The sequence below is a fragment of the Ascaphus truei genome, unplaced genomic scaffold (assembly GCF_040206685.1).
Source record: "Ascaphus truei isolate aAscTru1 unplaced genomic scaffold, aAscTru1.hap1 HAP1_SCAFFOLD_1371, whole genome shotgun sequence".
In the NCBI taxonomy this organism is placed as follows: Eukaryota; Metazoa; Chordata; class Amphibia; order Anura; family Ascaphidae; genus Ascaphus; species Ascaphus truei.
The window spans coordinates 61,291-80,702 of record NW_027454250.1 but is presented as its reverse complement, the minus strand read 5'-3'; the positions used below and the strand labels follow the sequence as shown (position 1 = coordinate 80,702).

Here is a 19,412-nt window from a genome sequence, read left to right as displayed (position 1 = left end):
TACACTGAGACACAGCAGGAACACGGCCCTCCCAGGCTCCCCTCCTCCGTACACTGAGACACAGCAGGAACACGGCCCTCCCAGGCTCCCCTCCTCCGTACACTGAGACACAGCAGGAACACGGCCCTCCCAGGCTCCCCTCCTCCGTACACTGAGGACACAGCAGGAACACGGCCCTCCCAGGCCCCCCTCCTCCGTACACTGAGGCACAGCAGGAACACGCCCTCCCAGGCCCCCTCCTCCGTACACTGAGGCACAGCAGGAACACGCCCTCCCAGGCTCCCATCCTCCGTACACTGAGACACAGCAGGAACACGGCCCTCCCAGGCTCCCTCCTCCTCCGTCACTGAGGCACAGCAGGAACACGGCCCTCCCAGGCTCCCCTCCTCCGTACACTGAGGCACAGCAGGAACACGGCCCTCCAGGCTCCCCTCCTCCGTACACTGAGACACAGCAGGAACACGGCCCTCCCAGGCTCCCCTCCTCCTCCGTACACTGAGACACAGCAGGAACACGCCCTCCCAGGCTCCCCTCCTCCGTACACTGAGACACAGCAGGAACACGGCCCTCCCAGCTCCCCTCCTCCGTACACTGAGACACAGCAGGAACACGGCCCTCCCAGGCTCCCCTCCTCCGTACACTGAGACACAGCAGGAACACGCCCTCCCAGGCTCCCATCCTCCATACACTGAGACACAGCAGGAATACGCCCCCCGCCCCCTCCTCCGTACACTGAGGCACAGCAGGAACACGGCCCTCCCAGGCCCCCCTCCTCCTCCGTACACTGAGACACAGCAGGAACACGGCCCTCCCAGGCTCCCCTCCTCCGTACACTGAGACACAGCAGGAACACGGCCCTCCCAGGCTCCCCTCCTCCGTACACTGAGACACAGCAGGAACACGGCCCTTCCAGGCTCCCCTCCTCCGTACACTGAGGCACAGCAGGAACATGGCCCTCCCAGGCCCCCCTCCTCCGTACACTGAGACACAGCAGGAACACGCCCTCCCAGGCTCCCCTCCTCCGTACACTGAGACACAGCAGGAACACGGCCCTCCCAGGCCCCCCTCCTCCTTACACTGAGACACAGCAGGAACATGGCCCTCCCAGGCCCCCCTCCTCCGTACACTGAGACACAGCAGGAACACGCCCTCCCAGGCTCCCCTCCTCCGTACACTGAGACACAGCAGGAACACGCCCTCCCAGGCTCCCCTCCCCCGTACACTGAGGCACAGCAGGAACACGGCCCTCCCAGGCTCCTCTCCTCCGTACACTGAGACACAGCAGGAACACGGCCCTCCCAGGCTCCCCTCCTCCGTACACTGAGACACAGCAGGAACACGGCCCTCCCAGGCTCCCCTCCTCCGTACACTGAGGCACAGCAGGAACACGGCCCTCCCAGGCTCCCCTCCTCCGTACACTGAGACACAGCAGGAACACGGCCCTCCCAGGCTCCCCTCCTCCGTACACTGAGACACAGCAGGAACACGCCCTCCCAGGCTCCCATCCTCCATACACTGAGACACAGCAGGAACACGGCCCTCCCAGGCTCCCCTCCTCCGTACACTGAGGCACAGCAGGAACACGGCCCTCCCAGGCTCCCCTCCTCCGTACACTGAGGCACAGCAGGAACACGGCCCTCCCAGGCTCCCCTCCTCCGTACACTGAGACACAGCAGGAACACGCCCTCCCAGGCTCCCCTCCTCCGTACACTGAGGCACAGCAGGAACACGGCCCTCCCAGGCTCCCCTCCTCCGTACACTGAGACACAGCAGGAACACGGCCCTCCCAGGCTCCCCTCCTCCTCCGTACACTGAGACACAGCAGGAACACGGCCCTCCCAGGCTCCTCTCCTCCGTACACTGAGACACAGCAGGAACACGGCCCTCCCAGGCTCCCTCCTCCGTACACTGAGGCACAGCAGGAACACGGCCCTCCCAGGCTCTCCTCCTCCGTACACTGAGGCACAGCAGGAACACGGCCCTCCCAGGCTCCCCTCCTCCGTACACTGAGGCACAGCAGGAACACGACCCTCCCAGGCTCCCCTCCTCCGTACACTGAGGCACAGCAGGAACACGGCCCTCCCAGGCTCCCCTCCTCCGTACACTGAGGCACAGCAGGAACACGGCCCTCCCAGGCTCCCCTCCTCCGTACACTGAGACACAGCAAGAACACGCCCTCCCAGGCCCCCCTCCTCCGTACACTGAGACACAGCAGGAACATGGCCCTCCCAGGCCCCCCTCCTCCGTACACTGAGACACAGCAGGAACACGGCCCTCCCAGGCCCCCCTCCTCCGTACACTGAGACACAGCAGGAACATGGCCCTCCCAGGCTCCCCTCCTCCGTACACTGAGACACAGCAGGAACACGGCCCTCCCAGGCTCCCCTCCTCCGTACACTGAGGCACAGCAGGAACACGCCCTCCCAGGCTCCCCTCCTCCGTACACTGAGACACAGCAGGAACATGGCCCTCCCAGGCTCCCCTCCTCCGTACACTGAGACACAGCAGGAACACGGCCCTCCCAGGCTCCCCTCCTCCGTACACTGAGGCACAGCAGGAACACGGCCCTCCCAGGCTCCCCTCCTCCTCCGTACACTGAGACACAGCAGGAACACGGCCCTCCCAGGCTCCCCTCCTCCGTACACTGAGACACAGCAGGAATACGGCCCTCCCAGGCCCCCCTCCTCCGTACACTGAGACACAGCAGGAACACGGCCCTCCCAGGCTCCCATCCTCCATACACTGAGGTACAGCAGGAACACGGCCCTCCCAGGCTCCCCTCCTCCGTACACTGAGGCACAGCAGGAACACGGCCCTCCCAGGCTCCCCTCCTCCGTACACTGAGGCACAGCAGGAACACGCCCTCCCAGGCTCCCCCCCTCCTCCTCCGTACACTGAGGCACAGCAGGAACACGGCCCTCCCAGGCTCCCCTCCTCCGTACACTGAGACACAGCAGGAACACGGCCCTCCCAGGCTCCCCTCCTCCGTACACTGAGACACAGCAGGAACACGGCCCTCCCAGGCCCCCCTCCTCCGTACACTGAGGCACAGCAGGAACACGGCCCTCCCAGGCTCCTCTCCTCCGTACACTGAGACACAGCAGGAACACGGCCCTCCCAGGCCCCCCTCCTCCGTACACTGAGGCACAGCAGGAACACGGCCCTCCCAGGCTCCCCTCCTCCGTACACTGAGACACAGCAGGAACACGCCCTCCCAGGCCCCCCTCCTCCGTACACTGAAACACAGCAGGAACACGGCCCTCCCAGGCTCCCCTCCTCCGTACACTGAGACACAGCAGGAACACGCCCTCCCAGGCTCCCCTCCTCCGTACACTGAGACACAGCAGGAACACGACCCTCCCAGGCTCCCCTCCTCCGTACACTGAGACACAGCAGGAACACGCCCTCCCAGGCTCCCCTCCACCGTACACTGAGACACAGCAGGAACACGGCCTCCCAGGCTCCCCTCCTCCGTACACTGAGGCACAGCAGGAACACGACCCTCCCAGGCTCCCCTCCTCAGTACACTGAGGCACAGCAGGAACACGCCCTCCCAGGCTCCCCTCCTCCGTACACTGAGACACAGCAGGAACACGACCCTCCCAGGCTCCCCTCCTCCGTACACTGAGACACAGCAGGAACACGCCCTCCCAGGCTCCCCTCCTCAGTACACTGAGGCACAGCAGGAACACGCCCTCCCAGGCTCCCCTCCTCCGTACACTGAGACACAGCAGGAACACGCCCTCCCAGGCTCCCCTCCTCCGTACACTGAGACACAGCAGGAACACGGCCCTCCCAGGCTCCCTCCTCCGTACACTGAGACACAGCAGGAACACGGCCCTCCCAGGCCCCCCTCCTCCGTACACTGAGGCACAGCAGGAACACGGCCCTCCCAGGCTCCCCTCCTCCTCCGTACACTGAGACACAGCAGGAACACGGCCCTCCCAGGCTCCTCTCCTCCGTACACTGAGACACAGCAGGAACACGACCCTCCCAGGCTCCCCTCCTCCGTACACTGAGACACAGCAGGAACACGGCCCTCCCAGGCCCCCCTCCTCCGTACACTGAGGCACAGCAGGAACACGACCCTCCCAGGCTCCCCTCCTCCGTACACTGAGACACAGCAGGAACACGGCCCTCCCAGGCTCCTCTCCTCCGTACACTGAGACACAGCAGGAACACGACCCTCCCAGGCTCCCCTCCTCCGTACACTGAGACACAGCAGGAACACGGCCCTCCCAGGCTCCCCTCCTCCGTACACTGAGACACAGCAGGAACACGCCCTCCCAGGCCCCCCTCCTCCGTACACTGAGACACAGCAGGAACACGCCCTCCCAGGCTCCCCTCCTCCGTACACTGAGACACAGCAGGAACACGCCCTCCCAGGCTCCCTCCTCCTCCGTACACTGAGACACAGCAGGAACACGCCCTCCCAGGCTCCCCTCCTCCTCCGTACACTGAGACACAGCAGGAACACGGCCCTCCCAGGCTCCTCTCCTCCGTACACTGAGACACAGCAGGAACACGGCCCTCCCAGGCTCCCCTCCTCCGTACACTGAGACACAGCAGGAACACGCCCTCCCAGGCTCCTCTCCTCCGTACACTGAGGCACAGCAGGAACACGCCCTCCCAGGCTCCACTCCTCCGTACACTGAGACACAGCAGGAACACGGCCCTCCCAGGCTCCCCTCCACCGTACACTGAGACACAGCAGGAACATGGCCCTCCCAGGCTCCCCTCCTCCGTACACTGAGACACAGCAGGAACACGGCCCTCCCAGGCCCCCCTCCTCCGTACACTGAGACACAGCAGGAACACGCCCTCCCAGGCTCCCCTCCTCCGTACACTGAGGCACAGCAGGAACACGGCCCTCCCAGGCCCCCCTCCTCCGTACACTGAGGCACAGCAGGAACACGGCCCTCCCAGGCTCCCTCCTCCTCCGTACACTGAGACACACCAGGAACACGCCCTCCCAGTCTCCCCTCCTCCGTACACTGAGACACAGCAGGAACACGGCCCTCCCAGGCTCCCCTCCTCCGTACACTGAGACACAGCAGGAACACGGCCCTCCCAGGCTCCCCTCCTCCGTACACTGAGACACAGCAGGAACACGGCCCTCCCAGGCTCCCCTCCTCCGTACACTGAGGCACAGCAGGAACACGCCCCTCCCAGGCCCCCCTCCTCCGTACACTGAGACACAGCAGGAACACGGCCCTCCCAGGCTCCCCTCCTCCGTACACTGAGACACAGCAGGAACACGGCCCTCCCAGGCCCCCCTCCTCCGTACACTGAGGCACAGCAGGAACACGGCCCTCCCAGGCTCCCCTCCTCCTCCGTACACTGAGGCACAGCAGGAACACGGCCCTCCCAGGCTCCCCTCCTCCGTACACTGAGACACAGCAGGAACACGCCCTCCCAGGCTCCTCTCCTCCGTACACTGAGGCACAGCAGGAACACGCCCTCCCAGGCTCCCCTCCTCCGTACACTGAGGCACAGCAGGAACACGGCCCTCCCAGGCTCCCATCCTCCGTACACTGAGACACAGCAGGAACACGCCCTCCCAGGCTCCCCTCCTCCTTACACTGAGGCACAGCAGGAACACGGCCCTCCCAGGCCCCCCTCCTCCGTACACTGAGGCACAGCAGGAACACGCCCTCCCAGGCTCCCTCCTCCGTACACTGAGACACAGCAGGAACACGCCCTCCCAGGCTCCCCTCCTCCGTACACTGAGGCACAGCAGGAACACGGCCCTCCCAGGCTCCCATCCTCCGTACACTGAGACACAGCAGGAACACGGCCCTCCCAGGCTCCCCTCCTCCTTACACTGAGGCACAGCAGGAACACGGCCCTCCCCCCCCCTCCTCCGTACACTGAGACACAGCAGGAACACGCCCTCCCAGGCTCCCCTCCTCCGTACACTGAGGCACAGCAGGAACACGGCCCTCCCAGGCTCCCCTCCTCCGTACACTGAGACACAGCAGGAACACGGCCCTCCCAGGCTCCTCTCCTCCGTACACTGAGACACAGCAGGAACACAGCCCTCCCAGGCTCCCCTCCTCCGTACACTGAGACACAGCAGGAACACGGCCCTCCCAGGCTCCCCTCCTCCGTACACTGAGGCACAGCAGTAACACGGCCCTCCCAGGCTCCCCTCCTCCGTACACTGAGACACAGCAGGAACACGGCCCTCCCAGGCTCCCATCCTCCGTACACTGAGACACAGCAGGAACACGCCCTCCCAGGCTCCCCTCCTCCGTACACTGAGACACAGCAGGAACACGGCCCTCCCAGGCTCCCCTCCTCCGTACACTGAGACACAGCAGGAACACGGCCCTCCCAGGCTCCCCTCCTCCGTACACTGAGACACAGCAGGAACACGGCCCTCCCAGGCTCCCCTCCTCCGTACACTGAGGCACAGCAGGAACACGGCCCTCCCAGGCCCCCCTCCTCCGTACACTGAGACACAGCAGGAACACGGCCCTCCCAGGCCCCCCTCCTCCGTACACTGAGACACAGCAGGAACACGGCCCTCCCAGGCTCCCCTCCTCCGTACACTGAGACACAGCAGGAACACGGCCCTCCCAGGCTCCCCTCCTCCGTACACTGAGACACAGCAGGAACACGGCCCTCCCAGGCTCCCCTCCTCCGTACACTGAGACACAGCAGGAACACGCCCTCCCAGGCTCCCCTCCTCCGTACACTGAGGCACAGCAGGAACACGGCCCTCCCAGGCTCCCCTCCTCCTCCGTACACTGAGACACAGCAGGAACACGGCCCTCCCAGGCTCCCCTCCTCCTCCGTACACTGAGGCACAGCAGGAACACGGCCCTCCCAGGCCCCCCTCCTCCGTACACTGAGGCACAGCAGGAACACGACCCTCCCAGGCTCCCCTCCTCCTTACACTGAGACACAGCAGGAACACGACCCTCCCAGGCTCCCCTCCTCCGTACACTGAGGCACAGCAGGAACACGGCCCTCCCAGGCTCCCCTCCTCCGTACACTGAGACACAGCAGGAACACGCCCTCCCAGGCTCCCCTCCTCCGTACACTGAGGCACAGCAGGAACACGCCCTCCCAGGCTCCCCTCCTCCGTACACTGAGACACAGCAGGAACACGGCCCTCCCAGGCTCCTCTCCTCCGTACACTGAGACACAGCAGGAACACGGCCCTCCCAGGCTCCCCTCCTCCGTACACTGAGGCACAGCAGGAACACGCCCTCCCAGGCTCCCCTCCTCCGTACACTGAGACACAGCAGGAACACGGCCCTCCCAGGCCCCCCTCCTCCGTACACTGAGACACAGCAGGAACACGGCCCTCCCAGGCCCCCCTCCTCCGTACACTGAGGCACAGCAGGAACACGCCCTCCCAGGCTCCCCTCCTCCGTACACTGAGACACAGCAGGAACACGCCCTCCCAGGCTCCCCTCCTCCGTACACTGAGACACAGCAGGAACACGGCCCTCCCAGGCTCCCCTCCTCCGTACACTGAGACACAGCAGGAACACGCCCTCCCAGGCTCCCCTCCTCCGTACACTGAGACACAGCAGGAACACGGCCCTCCCAGGCTCCCCTCCTCCGTACACTGAGACACAGCAGGAACACGGCCCTCCCAGGCTCCCTCCTCCTCCGTACACTGAGACACAGCAGGAACACGGCCCTCCCAGGCTCCCCTCCTCCGTACACTGAGGCACAGCAGGAACACGGCCCTCCCAGGCTCCCCTCCTCCGTACACTGAGACACAGCAGGAACATGGCCCTCCCAGGCTCCCCTCCTCCGTACACTGAGACACAGCAGGAACACGCCCTCCCAGGCTCCCCTCCTCCGTACACTGAGACACAGCAGGAACACGGCCCTCCCAGGCTCCCCTCCTCCGTACACTGAGACACAGCAGGAACACGGCCCTCCCAGGCTCCCCTCCCCCGTACACTGAGGCACAGCAGGAACACGGCCCTCCCAGGCTCCTCTCCTCCGTACACTGAGACACAGCAGGAACACGGCCCTCCCAGGCTCCCCTCCTCCGTACACTGAGACACAGCAGGAACACGCCCTCCCAGGCTCCCTCCTCCTCCGTACACTGAGGCACAGCAGGAACACGCCCTCCCAGGCTCCCCTCCTCCGTACACTGAGACACAGCAGGAACACGGCCCTCCCAGGCTCCCCTCCTCCGTACACTGAGACACAGCAGGAACACGGCCCTCCCAGGCTCCCTCCTCCGTACACTGAGACACAGCAGGAACACGGCCCTCCCCCCCCCCCCCCTCCTCCGTACACTGAGACACAGCAGGAACACGGCCCTCCCAGGCCCCCCTCCTCCGTACACTGAGACACAGCAGGAACACGGCCCTCCCAGGCTCCCCTCCTCCGTACACTGAGACACAGCAGGAACACGGCCCTCCCAGGCTCCCCTCCTCCTCCGTACACTGAGGCACAGCAGGAACACGCCCTCCCAGGCTCCCCTCCTCCGTACACTGAGACACAGCAGGAACACGGCCCTCCCCCCCCCCCTCCTCCGTACACTGAGGCACAGCAGGAACACGGCCCTCCCAGGCCCCCCTCCTCCGTACACTGAGACACAGCAGGAACACGCCCTCCCCCCCCCATCCTCCATACACTGAGACACAGCAGGAACACGGCCCTCCCAGGCTCCCCTCCTCCGTACACTGAGGCACAGCAGGAACACGGCCCTCCCAGGCTCCCCTCCTCCGTACACTGAGGCACAGCAGGAACACGCCCTCCCAGGCCCCCCTCCTCCGTACACTGAGACACAGCAGGAACACGCCCTCCCAGGCCCCCCTCCTCCGTACACTGAGACACAGCAGGAACACGGCCCTCCCAGGCTCCCCTCCTCCGTACACTGAGACACAGCAGGAACATGGCCCTCCCAGGCTCCCCTCCTCCGTACACTGAGGCACAGCAGGAACACGGCCCTCCCAGGCTCCCCTCCTCCGTACACTGAGGCACAGCAGGAACACGCCCTCCCAGGCTCCCCTCCTCCGTACACTGAGGCACAGCAGGAACACGGCCCTCCCAGGCTCCCCTCCTCCGTACACTGAGGCACAGCAGGAACACGCCCTCCCAGGCTCCCCTCCTCCGTACACTGAGACACAGCAGGAACACGGCCCTCCCAGGCTCCCCTCCTCCGTACACTGAGACACAGCAGGAACACGGCCCTCCCAGGCCCCCCTCCTCCGTACACTGAGACACAGCAGGAACACGGCCCTCCCAGGCTCCCCTCCTCCGTACACTGAGACACAGCAGGAACACGGCCCTCCCAGGCTCCCCTCCTCCGTACACTGAGACACAGCAGGAACACGGCCCTCCCAGGCTCCCCTCCTCCGTACACTGAGACACAGCAGGAACACGGCCCTCCCAGGCTCCCCTCCTCCGTACACTGAGACACAGCAGGAACATGGCCCTCCCAGGCTCCCCTCCTCCGTACACTGAGGCACAGCAGGAACACGGCCCTCCCAGGCTCCCCTCCTCCGTACACTGAGGCACAGCAGGAACACGCCCTCCCAGGCTCCCCTCCTCCGTACACTGAGGCACAGCAGGAACACGCCCTCCCAGGCTCCCCTCCTCCGTACACTGAGGCACAGCAGGAACACGGCCCTCCCAGGCTCCCCTCCTCCGTACACTGAGACACAGCAGGAACACGGCCCTCCCAGGCCCCCCTCCTCCGTACACTGAGACACAGCAGGAACACGGCCCTCCCAGGCCCCCCTCCTCCGTACACTGAGACACAGCAGGAACACGGCCCTCCCAGGCTCCCCTCCTCCGTACACTGAGACACAGCAGGAACACGGCCCTCCCAGGCCCCCCTCCTCCGTACACTGAGACACAGCAGGAACACGGCCCTCCCAGGCTCCCCTCCTCCGTACACTGAGACACAGCAGGAACACGGCCCTCCCAGGCTCCCCTCCTCCGTACACTGAGACACAGCAGGAACACGGCCCTCCCAGGCTCCCCTCCTCCGTACACTGAGACACAGCAGGAACACGGCCCTCCCAGGCTCCCCTCCTCCGTACACTGAGACACAGCAGGAACACGGCCCTCCCAGGCTCCCCTCCTCCGTACACTGAGACACAGCAGGAACACGGCCCTCCCAGGCTCCCCTCCTCCGTACACTGAGACACAGCAGGAACACGGCCCTCCCAGGCTCCTCTCCTCCGTACACTGAGACACAGCAGGAACACGCCCTCCCAGGCCCCCCTCCTCCTCCGTACACTGAGACACAGCAGGAACACGCCCTCCCAGGCTCCCCTCCTCCGTACACTGAGACACAGCAGGAACACGGCCCTCCCAGGCTCCCCTCCTCCGTACACTGAGACACAGCAGGAACACGGCCTCCCAGGCCCCCTCCTCCGTACACTGAGACACAGCAGGAACACGGCCCTCCCCCCCCCCCTCCTCCGTACACTGAGGCACAGCAGGAACATGGCCCTCCCAGGCTCCCCTCCTCCGTACACTGAGACACAGCAGGAACATGGCCCTCCCAGGCTCCCTCCTCCTCCGTACACTGAGACACAGCAGGAACACGCCCTCCCAGGCTCCCTCCTCCTCCGTACACTGAGACACAGCAGGAACACGGCCCTCCCAGGCTCCCCTCCTCCGTACACTGAGACACAGCAGGAACACGCCCTCCCAGGCTCCCCTCCTCCGTACACTGAGGCACAGCAGGAACACGCCCTCCCAGGCTCCCCTCCTCAGTACACTGAGACACAGCAGGAACACGGCCCTCCCAGGCTCCCCTCCTCCGTACACTGAGACACAGCAGGAACACGGCCCTCCCAGGCCCTCCTCCTCCGTACACTGAGACACAGCAGGAACACGGCCCTCCCAGGCTCCTCTCCTCCTTACACTGAGACACAGCAGGAACACGCCCTCCCCCCCCCATCCTCCGTACACTGAGGCACAGCAGGAACACGGCCCTCCCAGGCTCCCCTCCTCCTCCGTACACTGAGACACAGCAGGAACACGACCCTCCCAGGCCCCCCTCCTCCGTACACTGAGACACAGCAGGAACACGACCCTCCCAGGCTCCCCTCCTCCGTACACTGAGACACAGCAGGAACACGGCCCTCCCAGGCTCCCCTCCTCCGTACACTGAGACACAGCAGGAACACGGCCCTCCCAGGCCCCCCTCCTCCGTACACTGAGACACAGCAGGAACACGGCCCTCCCAGGCTCCCCTCCTCCGTACACTGAGGCACAGCAGGAACACGGCCCTCCCCCCCCCCTCCTCCGTACACTGAGACACAGCAGGAACACGGCCCTCCCAGGCTCCCCTCCTCCGTACACTGAGACACAGCAGGAACACGCCCTCCCCCCCCCTCCTCCGTACACTGAGACACAGCAGGAACACGGCCTCCCAGGCTCCCCTCCTCCGTACACTGAGACACAGCAGGAACACGGCCTCCCAGGCTCCCCTCCTCCGTACACTGAGACACAGCAGGAACACGGCCCTCCCAGGCTCCCCTCCTCCGTACACTGAGACACAGCAGGAACACGGCCCTCCCAGGCTCCCCTCCTCCGTACACTGAGGCACAGCAGGAACACGCCCTCCCAGGCTCCCCTCCTCCGTACACTGAGGCACAGCAGGAACACGCCCTCCCAGGCTCCCCTCCTCCGTACACTGAGACACAGCAGGAACACGGCCCTCCCAGGCCCCCCTCCTCCTCCGTACACTGAGACACAGCAGGAACACGGCCCTCCCAGGCTCCCCTCCTCCTCCGTACACTGAGACACAGCAGGAACACGGCCCTCCCAGGCTCCCCTCCTCCGTACACTGAGACACAGCAGGAACACGGCCCTCCCAGGCTCCCCTCCTCCGTACACTGAGACACAGCAGGAACACGCCCTCCCAGGCTCCCCTCCTCCGTACACTGAGACACAGCAGGAACACGGCCCTCCCAGGCTCCCTCCTCCTCCGTACACTGAGGCACAGCAGGAACATGGCCCTCCCAGGCTCCCCTCCTCCGTACACTGAGACACAGCAGGAACACGGCCTCCCAGGCCCCCTCCTCCGTACACTGAGGCACAGCAGGAACATGGCCCTCCCAGGCTCCCCTCCTCCGTACACTGAGACACAGCAGGAACACGGCCCTCCCAGGCTCCCCTCCTCCGTACACTGAGACACAGCAGGAACACGGCCCTCCCAGGCTCCCCTCCTCCTCCGTACACTGAGACACAGCAGGAACACGGCCTCCCAGGCCCCCTCCTCCGTACACTGAGGCACAGCAGGAACACGGCCCTCCCAGGCTCCCCTCCTCCGTACACTGAGGCACAGCAGGAACACGGCCCTCCCAGGCTCCCCTCCTCCGTACACTGAGACACAGCAGGAACATGGCCCTCCCAGGCTCCCCTCCTCCGTACACTGAGACACAGCAGGAACACGGCCCTCCCAGGCCCCCCTCCTCCGTACACTGAGACACAGCAGGAACACGGCCCTCCCAGGCTCCCTCCTCCGTACACTGAGACACAGCAGGAACACGGCCCTCCCAGGCTCCCCTCCTCCGTACACTGAGACACAGCAGGAACACGCCCTCCCAGGCTCCCCTCCTCCGTACACTGAGACACAGCAGGAACACGCCCTCCCAGGCTCCCCTCCTCCATACACTGAGACACAGCAGGAACATGGCCCTCCCAGGCTCCCCTCCTCCGTACACTGAGACACAGCAGGAACATGGCCCTCCCAGGCTCCCCTCCTCCGTACACTGAGGCACAGCAGGAACATGGCCCTCCCAGGCTCCCTCCTCCGTACACTGAGACACAGCAGGAACACGACCCTCCCAGGCTCCCCTCCTCCTCCGTACACTGAGACACAGCAGGAACACGGCCCTCCCAGGCTCCCCTCCTCCGTACACTGAGACACAGCAGGAACACGGCCCTCCCAGGCTCCCTCCTCCGTACACTGAGACACAGCAGGAACACGCCCTCCCAGGCTCCCTCCTCCGTACACTGAGACACAGCAGGAACACGTCCCTCCCAGGCTCCCATCCTCCATACACTGAGACACAGCAGGAACACGCCCCCCCCCCTCCTCCGTACACTGAGGCACAGCAGGAACACGGCCCTCCCAGGCTCCCCTCCTCCGTACACTGAGACACAGCAGGAACACGGCCCTCCCAGGCTCCCCTCCTCCGTACACTGAGACACAGCAGGAACACGGCCCTCCCAGGCTCCCCTCCTCCGTACACTGAGGCACAGCAGGAACACGACCCTCCCAGGCTCCCTCCTCCTCCGTACACTGAGACACAGCAGGAACACGGCCCTCCCAGGCTCCCCTCCTCAGTACACTGAGGCACAGCAGGAACACGGCCCTCCCAGGCTCCCCTCCTCCGTACACTGAGGCACAGCAGGAACACGCCCTCCCAGGCTCCCCTCCTCCGTACACTGAGACACAGCAGGAACACGGCCCTCCCAGGCTCCCCTCCTCCGTACACTGAGGCACAGCAGGAACACGCCCTCCCAGGCTCCTCTCCTCCGTACACTGAGACACAGCAGGAACATGGCCCTCCCAGGCTCCTCTCCTCCGTACACTGAGACACAGCAGGAACACGGCCCTCTCAGGCCCCCCTCCTCCTTACACTGAGACACAGCAGGAACACGGCCCTCCCAGGCTCCCCTCCTCCGTACACTGAGACACAGCAGGAACACGGCCCTCCCAGGCTCCCCTCCTCCGTACACTGAGACACAGCAGGAACACGGCCCTCCCAGGCTCCCCTCCTCCGTACACTGAGACACAGCAGGAACACGCCCTCCCAGGCTCCTCTCCTCCGTACACTGAGACACAGCAGGAACACGGCCCTCCCAGGCTCCCCTCCTCCGTACACTGAGACACAGCAGGAACACGGCCCTCCCAGGCCCCCCTCCTCCTTACACTGAGACACAGCAGGAACATGGCCCTCCCAGGCTCCCTCCTCCTCCGTACACTGAGACACAGCAGGAACACGGCCCTCCCAGGCCCCTCTCCTCCGTACACTGAGACACAGCAGGAACACGGCCCTCCCAGGCTCCCCTCCTCCGTACACTGAGACACAGCAGGAACACGGCCCTCCCAGGCTCCCCTCCTCCGTACACTGAGACACAGCAGGAACACGGCCCTCCCAGGCTCCCCTCCTCCGTACACTGAGGCACAGCAGGAACACGTCCCTCCCAGGCTCCCCTCCTCCGTACACTGAGGCACAGCAGGAACACGGCCCTCCCAGGCTCCCCTCCTCCGTACACTGAGGCACAGCAGGAACACGGCCTCCCAGGCTCCCCTCCTCCGTACACTGAGACACAGCAGGAACACGGCCCTCCCAGGCTCCTCTCCTCCGTACACTGAGACACAGCAGGAACACGACCCTCCCAGGCTCCCCTCCTCCTCCGTACACTGAGACACAGCAGGAACACGCCCTCCCAGGCTCCCCTCCTCCTCCGTACACTGAGACACAGCAGGAACATGGCCCTCCCAGGCCCCCCTCCTCCGTACACTGAGACACAGCAGGAACACGGCCCTCCCAGGCTCCCCTCCTCCGTACACTGAGACACAGCAGGAACACGACCCTCCCAGGCTCCCCTCCTCCGTACACTGAGACACAGCAGGAACACGCCCTCCCAGGCCCCCTCCTCCGTACACTGAGGCACAGCAGGAACACGGCCCTCCCAGGCTCCCCTCCTCCGTACACTGAGACACAGCAGGAACACGGCCCTCCCAGGCCCCCCTCCTCCTTACACTGAGACACAGCAGGAACACGCCCTCCCAGGCCCCCCTCCTCCGTACACTGAGACACAGCAGGAACACGGCCCTCCCAGGCTCCCCTCCTCCGTACACTGAGACACAGCAGGAACACGGCCCTCCCAGGCTCCTCTCCTCCGTACACTGAGGCACAGCAGGAACACGGCCCTCCCAGGCTCCCCTCCTCCGTACACTGAGACACAGCAGGAACACGGCCCTCCCAGGCTCCCATCCTCCGTACACTGAGACACAGCAGGAACACGACCCTCCCAGGCTCCCCTCCTCCGTACACTGAGACACAGCAGGAACACGGCCCTCCCAGGCTCCCCTCCTCCGTACACTGAGGCACAGCAGGAACACGCCCTCCCCCCCATCCTCCATACACTGAGGCACAGCAGGAACACGCCCTCCCAGGCTCCCCTCCTCCGTACACTGAGGCACAGCAGGAACACGGCCCTCCCAGGCTCCCCTCCTCCGTACACTGAGGCACAGCAGGAACACGCCCTCCCAGGCTCCCCTCCTCCGTACACTGAGACACAGCAGGAACACGGCCCTCCCAGGCCCCCCTCCTCCGTACACTGAGACACAGCAGGAACACGGCCCTCCCAGGCTCCCCTCCTCCGTACACTGAGACACAGCAGGAACACGGCCCTCCCAGGCCCCCCTCCTCCGTACACTGAGACACAGCAGGAACACGCCCTCCCAGGCTCCCCTCCTCCTCCGTACACTGAGACACAGCAGGAACACGACCCTCCCAGGCCCCCCTCCTCCGTACACTGAGGCACAGCAGGAACACGGCCCTCCCAGGCTACCCTCCTCCTCCGTACACTGAGACACAGCAGGAACACGACCCTCCCAGGCTCCCCTCCTCCGTACACTGAGACACAGCAGGAACACGGCCTCCCAGGCTCCTCTCCTCCGTACACTGAGACACAGCAGGAACACGGCCCTCCCAGGCTCCCCTCCTCCGTACACTGAGGCACAGCAGGAACACGGCCCTCCCAGGCTCCCCTCCTCCGTACACTGAGACACAGCAGGAACACGGCCCTCCCAGGCTCCCCTCCTCCGTACACTGAGGCACAGCAGGAACACGCCCTCCCAGGCCCCCCTCCTCAGTACAATATGCTGTGAGAACCACTTTCCATGTCGAGCGCCTGGAGCACAGATATCTCCCTGACATGGAGAAGACGGTTCCCTGAATATTGAACAGGAATCTTGGTGCCAGATGAACACCCCAGCAGCCGTTAACTTGCGTGTGCATTTATGTATATGTGTCTTTATATGTGTATGTATATGTATATGTGTATGTATATGTTTTTGTATATGTATATGTATATGTGTCTTTATACAGTATGTGTATGTGCAGTGGTTGACAAATCACCAAAAAATCTACTCGCCACCTAGTCCCGCTCCCAATCCCGCCCTGCTTGGTGTCGGCCATGAGGAGGTCGCCACGGGGTCAAATCCAGTCGCCACGGGCCTGTATTTTAATGGATTTGTCGAACACTGTATATGTGTTTGTATATGTGTTTGTATATGTGTTTGTATATGTGTTTGTATATGTGTGTGTATGTATAGGTGTTTGTATATGTGTATATGTGTGTGTATGTATATGTATGTGTTTGTATATGTGTGTATATGTCTTTGTATATGTGTGTGTATGTATATGTGTTTGTATATGTGTTTGTATATGTGTATGTGTATGTGTTTGTATATGTGTGTGTATGTATATGTGTTTGTATATGTGTGTGTATGTATAGGTGTTTGTATATGTGTTTGTATATGTGTTTGTATATGTGTTTGTATATGTGTGTGTATGTATATGTGTTTGTATATGTGTTTGTATATGTGCTTGTATATGTGTGTGTATGTATAGGTGTTTGTATATGTGTTTGTATATGTGTGTGTATGTATATGTGTTTGTATATGTGTTTGTATATGTGTTTGTATATGTGTGTGTTTGTATATGTGTTTGTATATGTGTATGTGTATGTGTTTGTATATGTGTGTGTATGTATATGTGTTTGTATATGTGTGTGTATGTATATGTGTTTGTATATGTGTGTGTATGTATAGGTGTTTGTATATGTGTTTGTATATGTGTTTGTATATGTGTGTGTATGTATATGTGTTTGTATATGTGTTTGTATATGTGTTTGTATATGTGTGTGTATGTATAGGTGTTTGTATATGTGTTTGTATATGTGTTTGTATATGTGTTTGTATATGTGTTTGTATATGTGTGTGTATGTATATGTGTTTGTATATGTGTGTATATGTGTTTGTATATGTGTGTGTATGTATATGTGTTTGTATATGTGTTTGTATATGTGTATGTGTATGTGTTTGTATATGTGTGTGTATGTATATGTGTTTGTATATGTGTGTGTATGTATAGGTGTTTGTATATGTGTTTGTATATGTGTTTGTATATGTGTTTGTATATGTGTGTGTATGTATATGTGTTTGTATATGTGTTTGTATATGTGTTTGTATATGTGTGTGTATGTATAGGTGTTTGTATATGTGTGTGTATGTATATGTGTTTGTATATGTGTTTGTATATGTGTGTGTTTGTATATGTGTTTGTATATGTGTTTGTATATGTGTATGTGTATGTGTTTGTATATGTGTGTGTATGTATATGTGTTTGTATATGTGTGTGTATGTATATGTGTTTGTATATGTGTGTGTATGTATAGGTGTTTGTATATGTGTTTGTATATGTGTGTGTATGTATATGTGTTTGTATATGTGTTTGTATATGTTGTGACAAACGGCTTACTCCGGGGCTCCGTCGTTTGTCCGGGACTGTTTAGAACACGGTCTTTTAGGGTAGGTTAAATGATGAGGCGTCACGTACTGTTCCTTTAAACAGGCTATGCCTGGTTTATTCAGTCCCAGGCACTGAGACTGCCACAGTGCATACAACAGAAAACAGATCAAAACAAAAGCTGCTCACCTGAGCGATAACTTAACTTAGATATCCCTGACTCAGGGTTGGAAGTGGCTTTTCCACTTCCAACATCAAAACACGGTACTTTTGCAGTCTTACACAAATGAACAGAAAGATTGAACCTGTTTGGGGAAGAGGCTTCTCCCCTCTGTAGTTCAGCAGCCTTCCAGCCTCCTGGCTCTTGTGGGGAGCCCAGAGCAAACAGGAAATCAGTCTTTCATACCTGATTCCTAATTAGCATGACAGGTGACAGAAATCAGGCAGCAGACAAACTCTGGTCTGGATCTCTCATCCCTCAGTTCCAGCGCTTGCCAAACTGTGGGATGGAGTGTATGTATTATAAGGCTGCACTCCCAGGCCAAACAGGATAGAAACTGTCTAGTATCCTGGGAGCCCTATATACGGAATTTATTACCATCCCCTGGTTTCTGTCACATATCCTCCCCCCCAGCTCAGACCTCGAGGGATGAGCGACCATGGATATTAGGGAGTGCATCCTTGACAACCCGTCAGCATTGCCATGTTTGTGCCCTGACCTGTGTTCCACAGAAAATTTAAAGGGTTGTAGGCTTAGGAACCACCTGGTCACTCTAGCATTCTTTTCCCTGTTTTGACACATCCAGGTAAGGGGTGCATGATCTGTGACCAACCGGAATTTTCTCCCCAACAGGTAGTATTTGAGCGTCTCTACAGCCCACTTTATTGCGAGACACTCTTTCTCTACTATGGAGTAATTTTTCTCCTGGGGATTTAGTTTCCTACTTAAATAAAGGATGGGGTGCTCCTCACCTTGAGACTCCTGGGAGAGTACCGCCCCCAGCCCTACCTCAGATGCGTCGGTTTGGACTACGAACTCTTTGGAGAAGTCAGGTGTGACCAACACTGGTTGGGCACAGAGAGCTTCTTTCAGGCTTCTAAAGGCCTGTTCGGTTTCGGGGGACCACTTTACCATTAGCGGTCCTCTTGCTTTTGTGAGGTCAGTTAGTGGGGTTGCCTTAGTTGCAAAATTGGGAATAAACCTTCTATAGTACCCAATTAACCCCAAAAAGGTCCTTACTTGTTTTTTTGTAACTGGCCTTGGCCAATTTTGTATCGCCTCCACTTTGAGTGTTTGGGGTTTGAGTAAACCTCTGCCAATAGAATATCCCAGATACTTGGCCTCCTCCAGACCAATAGTGCATTTAGCGGGGTTAGCAGTTAGTCCAGCAGACCGGACTGCGTCAAGCACAGCTTGGACCTTTGGAAGGTGGGATTGCCAATCTTCACTATGGATTACCACATCATCCAGGTAGGCGGCAGCATACCGAGCATGTGGTTTTAAAATTTTATCCATCATTCTTTGGAATGTGGCGGGAGCTCCATGTAAGCCAAAAGGCAACACCTTATACTGAAAGAGGCCGTCTGGGGTTGAGAAGGCTGTCTTTTCTTTTGCCCTTTCTGTGAGGGGAACCTGCCAGTACCCTTTTGTTAGGTCTAGGGTTGTGAGATATCGGGCTTTGCCCAGTCTCTCTACAAGTTCATCTACCCTGGGCATAGGATAAGTATCAAATTTTGACACCGCGTTTAGTTTCCGGTAGTCATTACAAAACCTTGTTGTACCATCTGGCTTTGGGACTAAGACTATAGGGCTGTTCCACCCACTTTGGGATTCCTCAATTACACCTAGTTTTAGCATTTTTTTAACCTCTAAACTTATAGCCTTTCTTTTGGCCTCTGGGATTCGGTACGGTTTAAGGT

The 19,412-nt window shown here is 60.8% G+C and overlaps 1 protein-coding gene across 1 annotated transcript in view; it reads left to right on the top strand.

Annotated features, from left to right (window-relative positions):
- Positions 1-15,929: 15,929 nt before the first annotated feature.
- Positions 15,930-19,412, top strand: part of LOC142475768 (immunoglobulin superfamily member 3-like) — a gene marked incomplete at its 3' end in the record, with an annotated part of 42,069 nt that continues 38,586 nt past the window's right edge. The window contains 1 exon segment of the mRNA XM_075581495.1: positions 15,930-15,972. Within this exon segment, the coding sequence (XP_075437610.1) occupies positions 15,945-15,972 (28 nt within the window).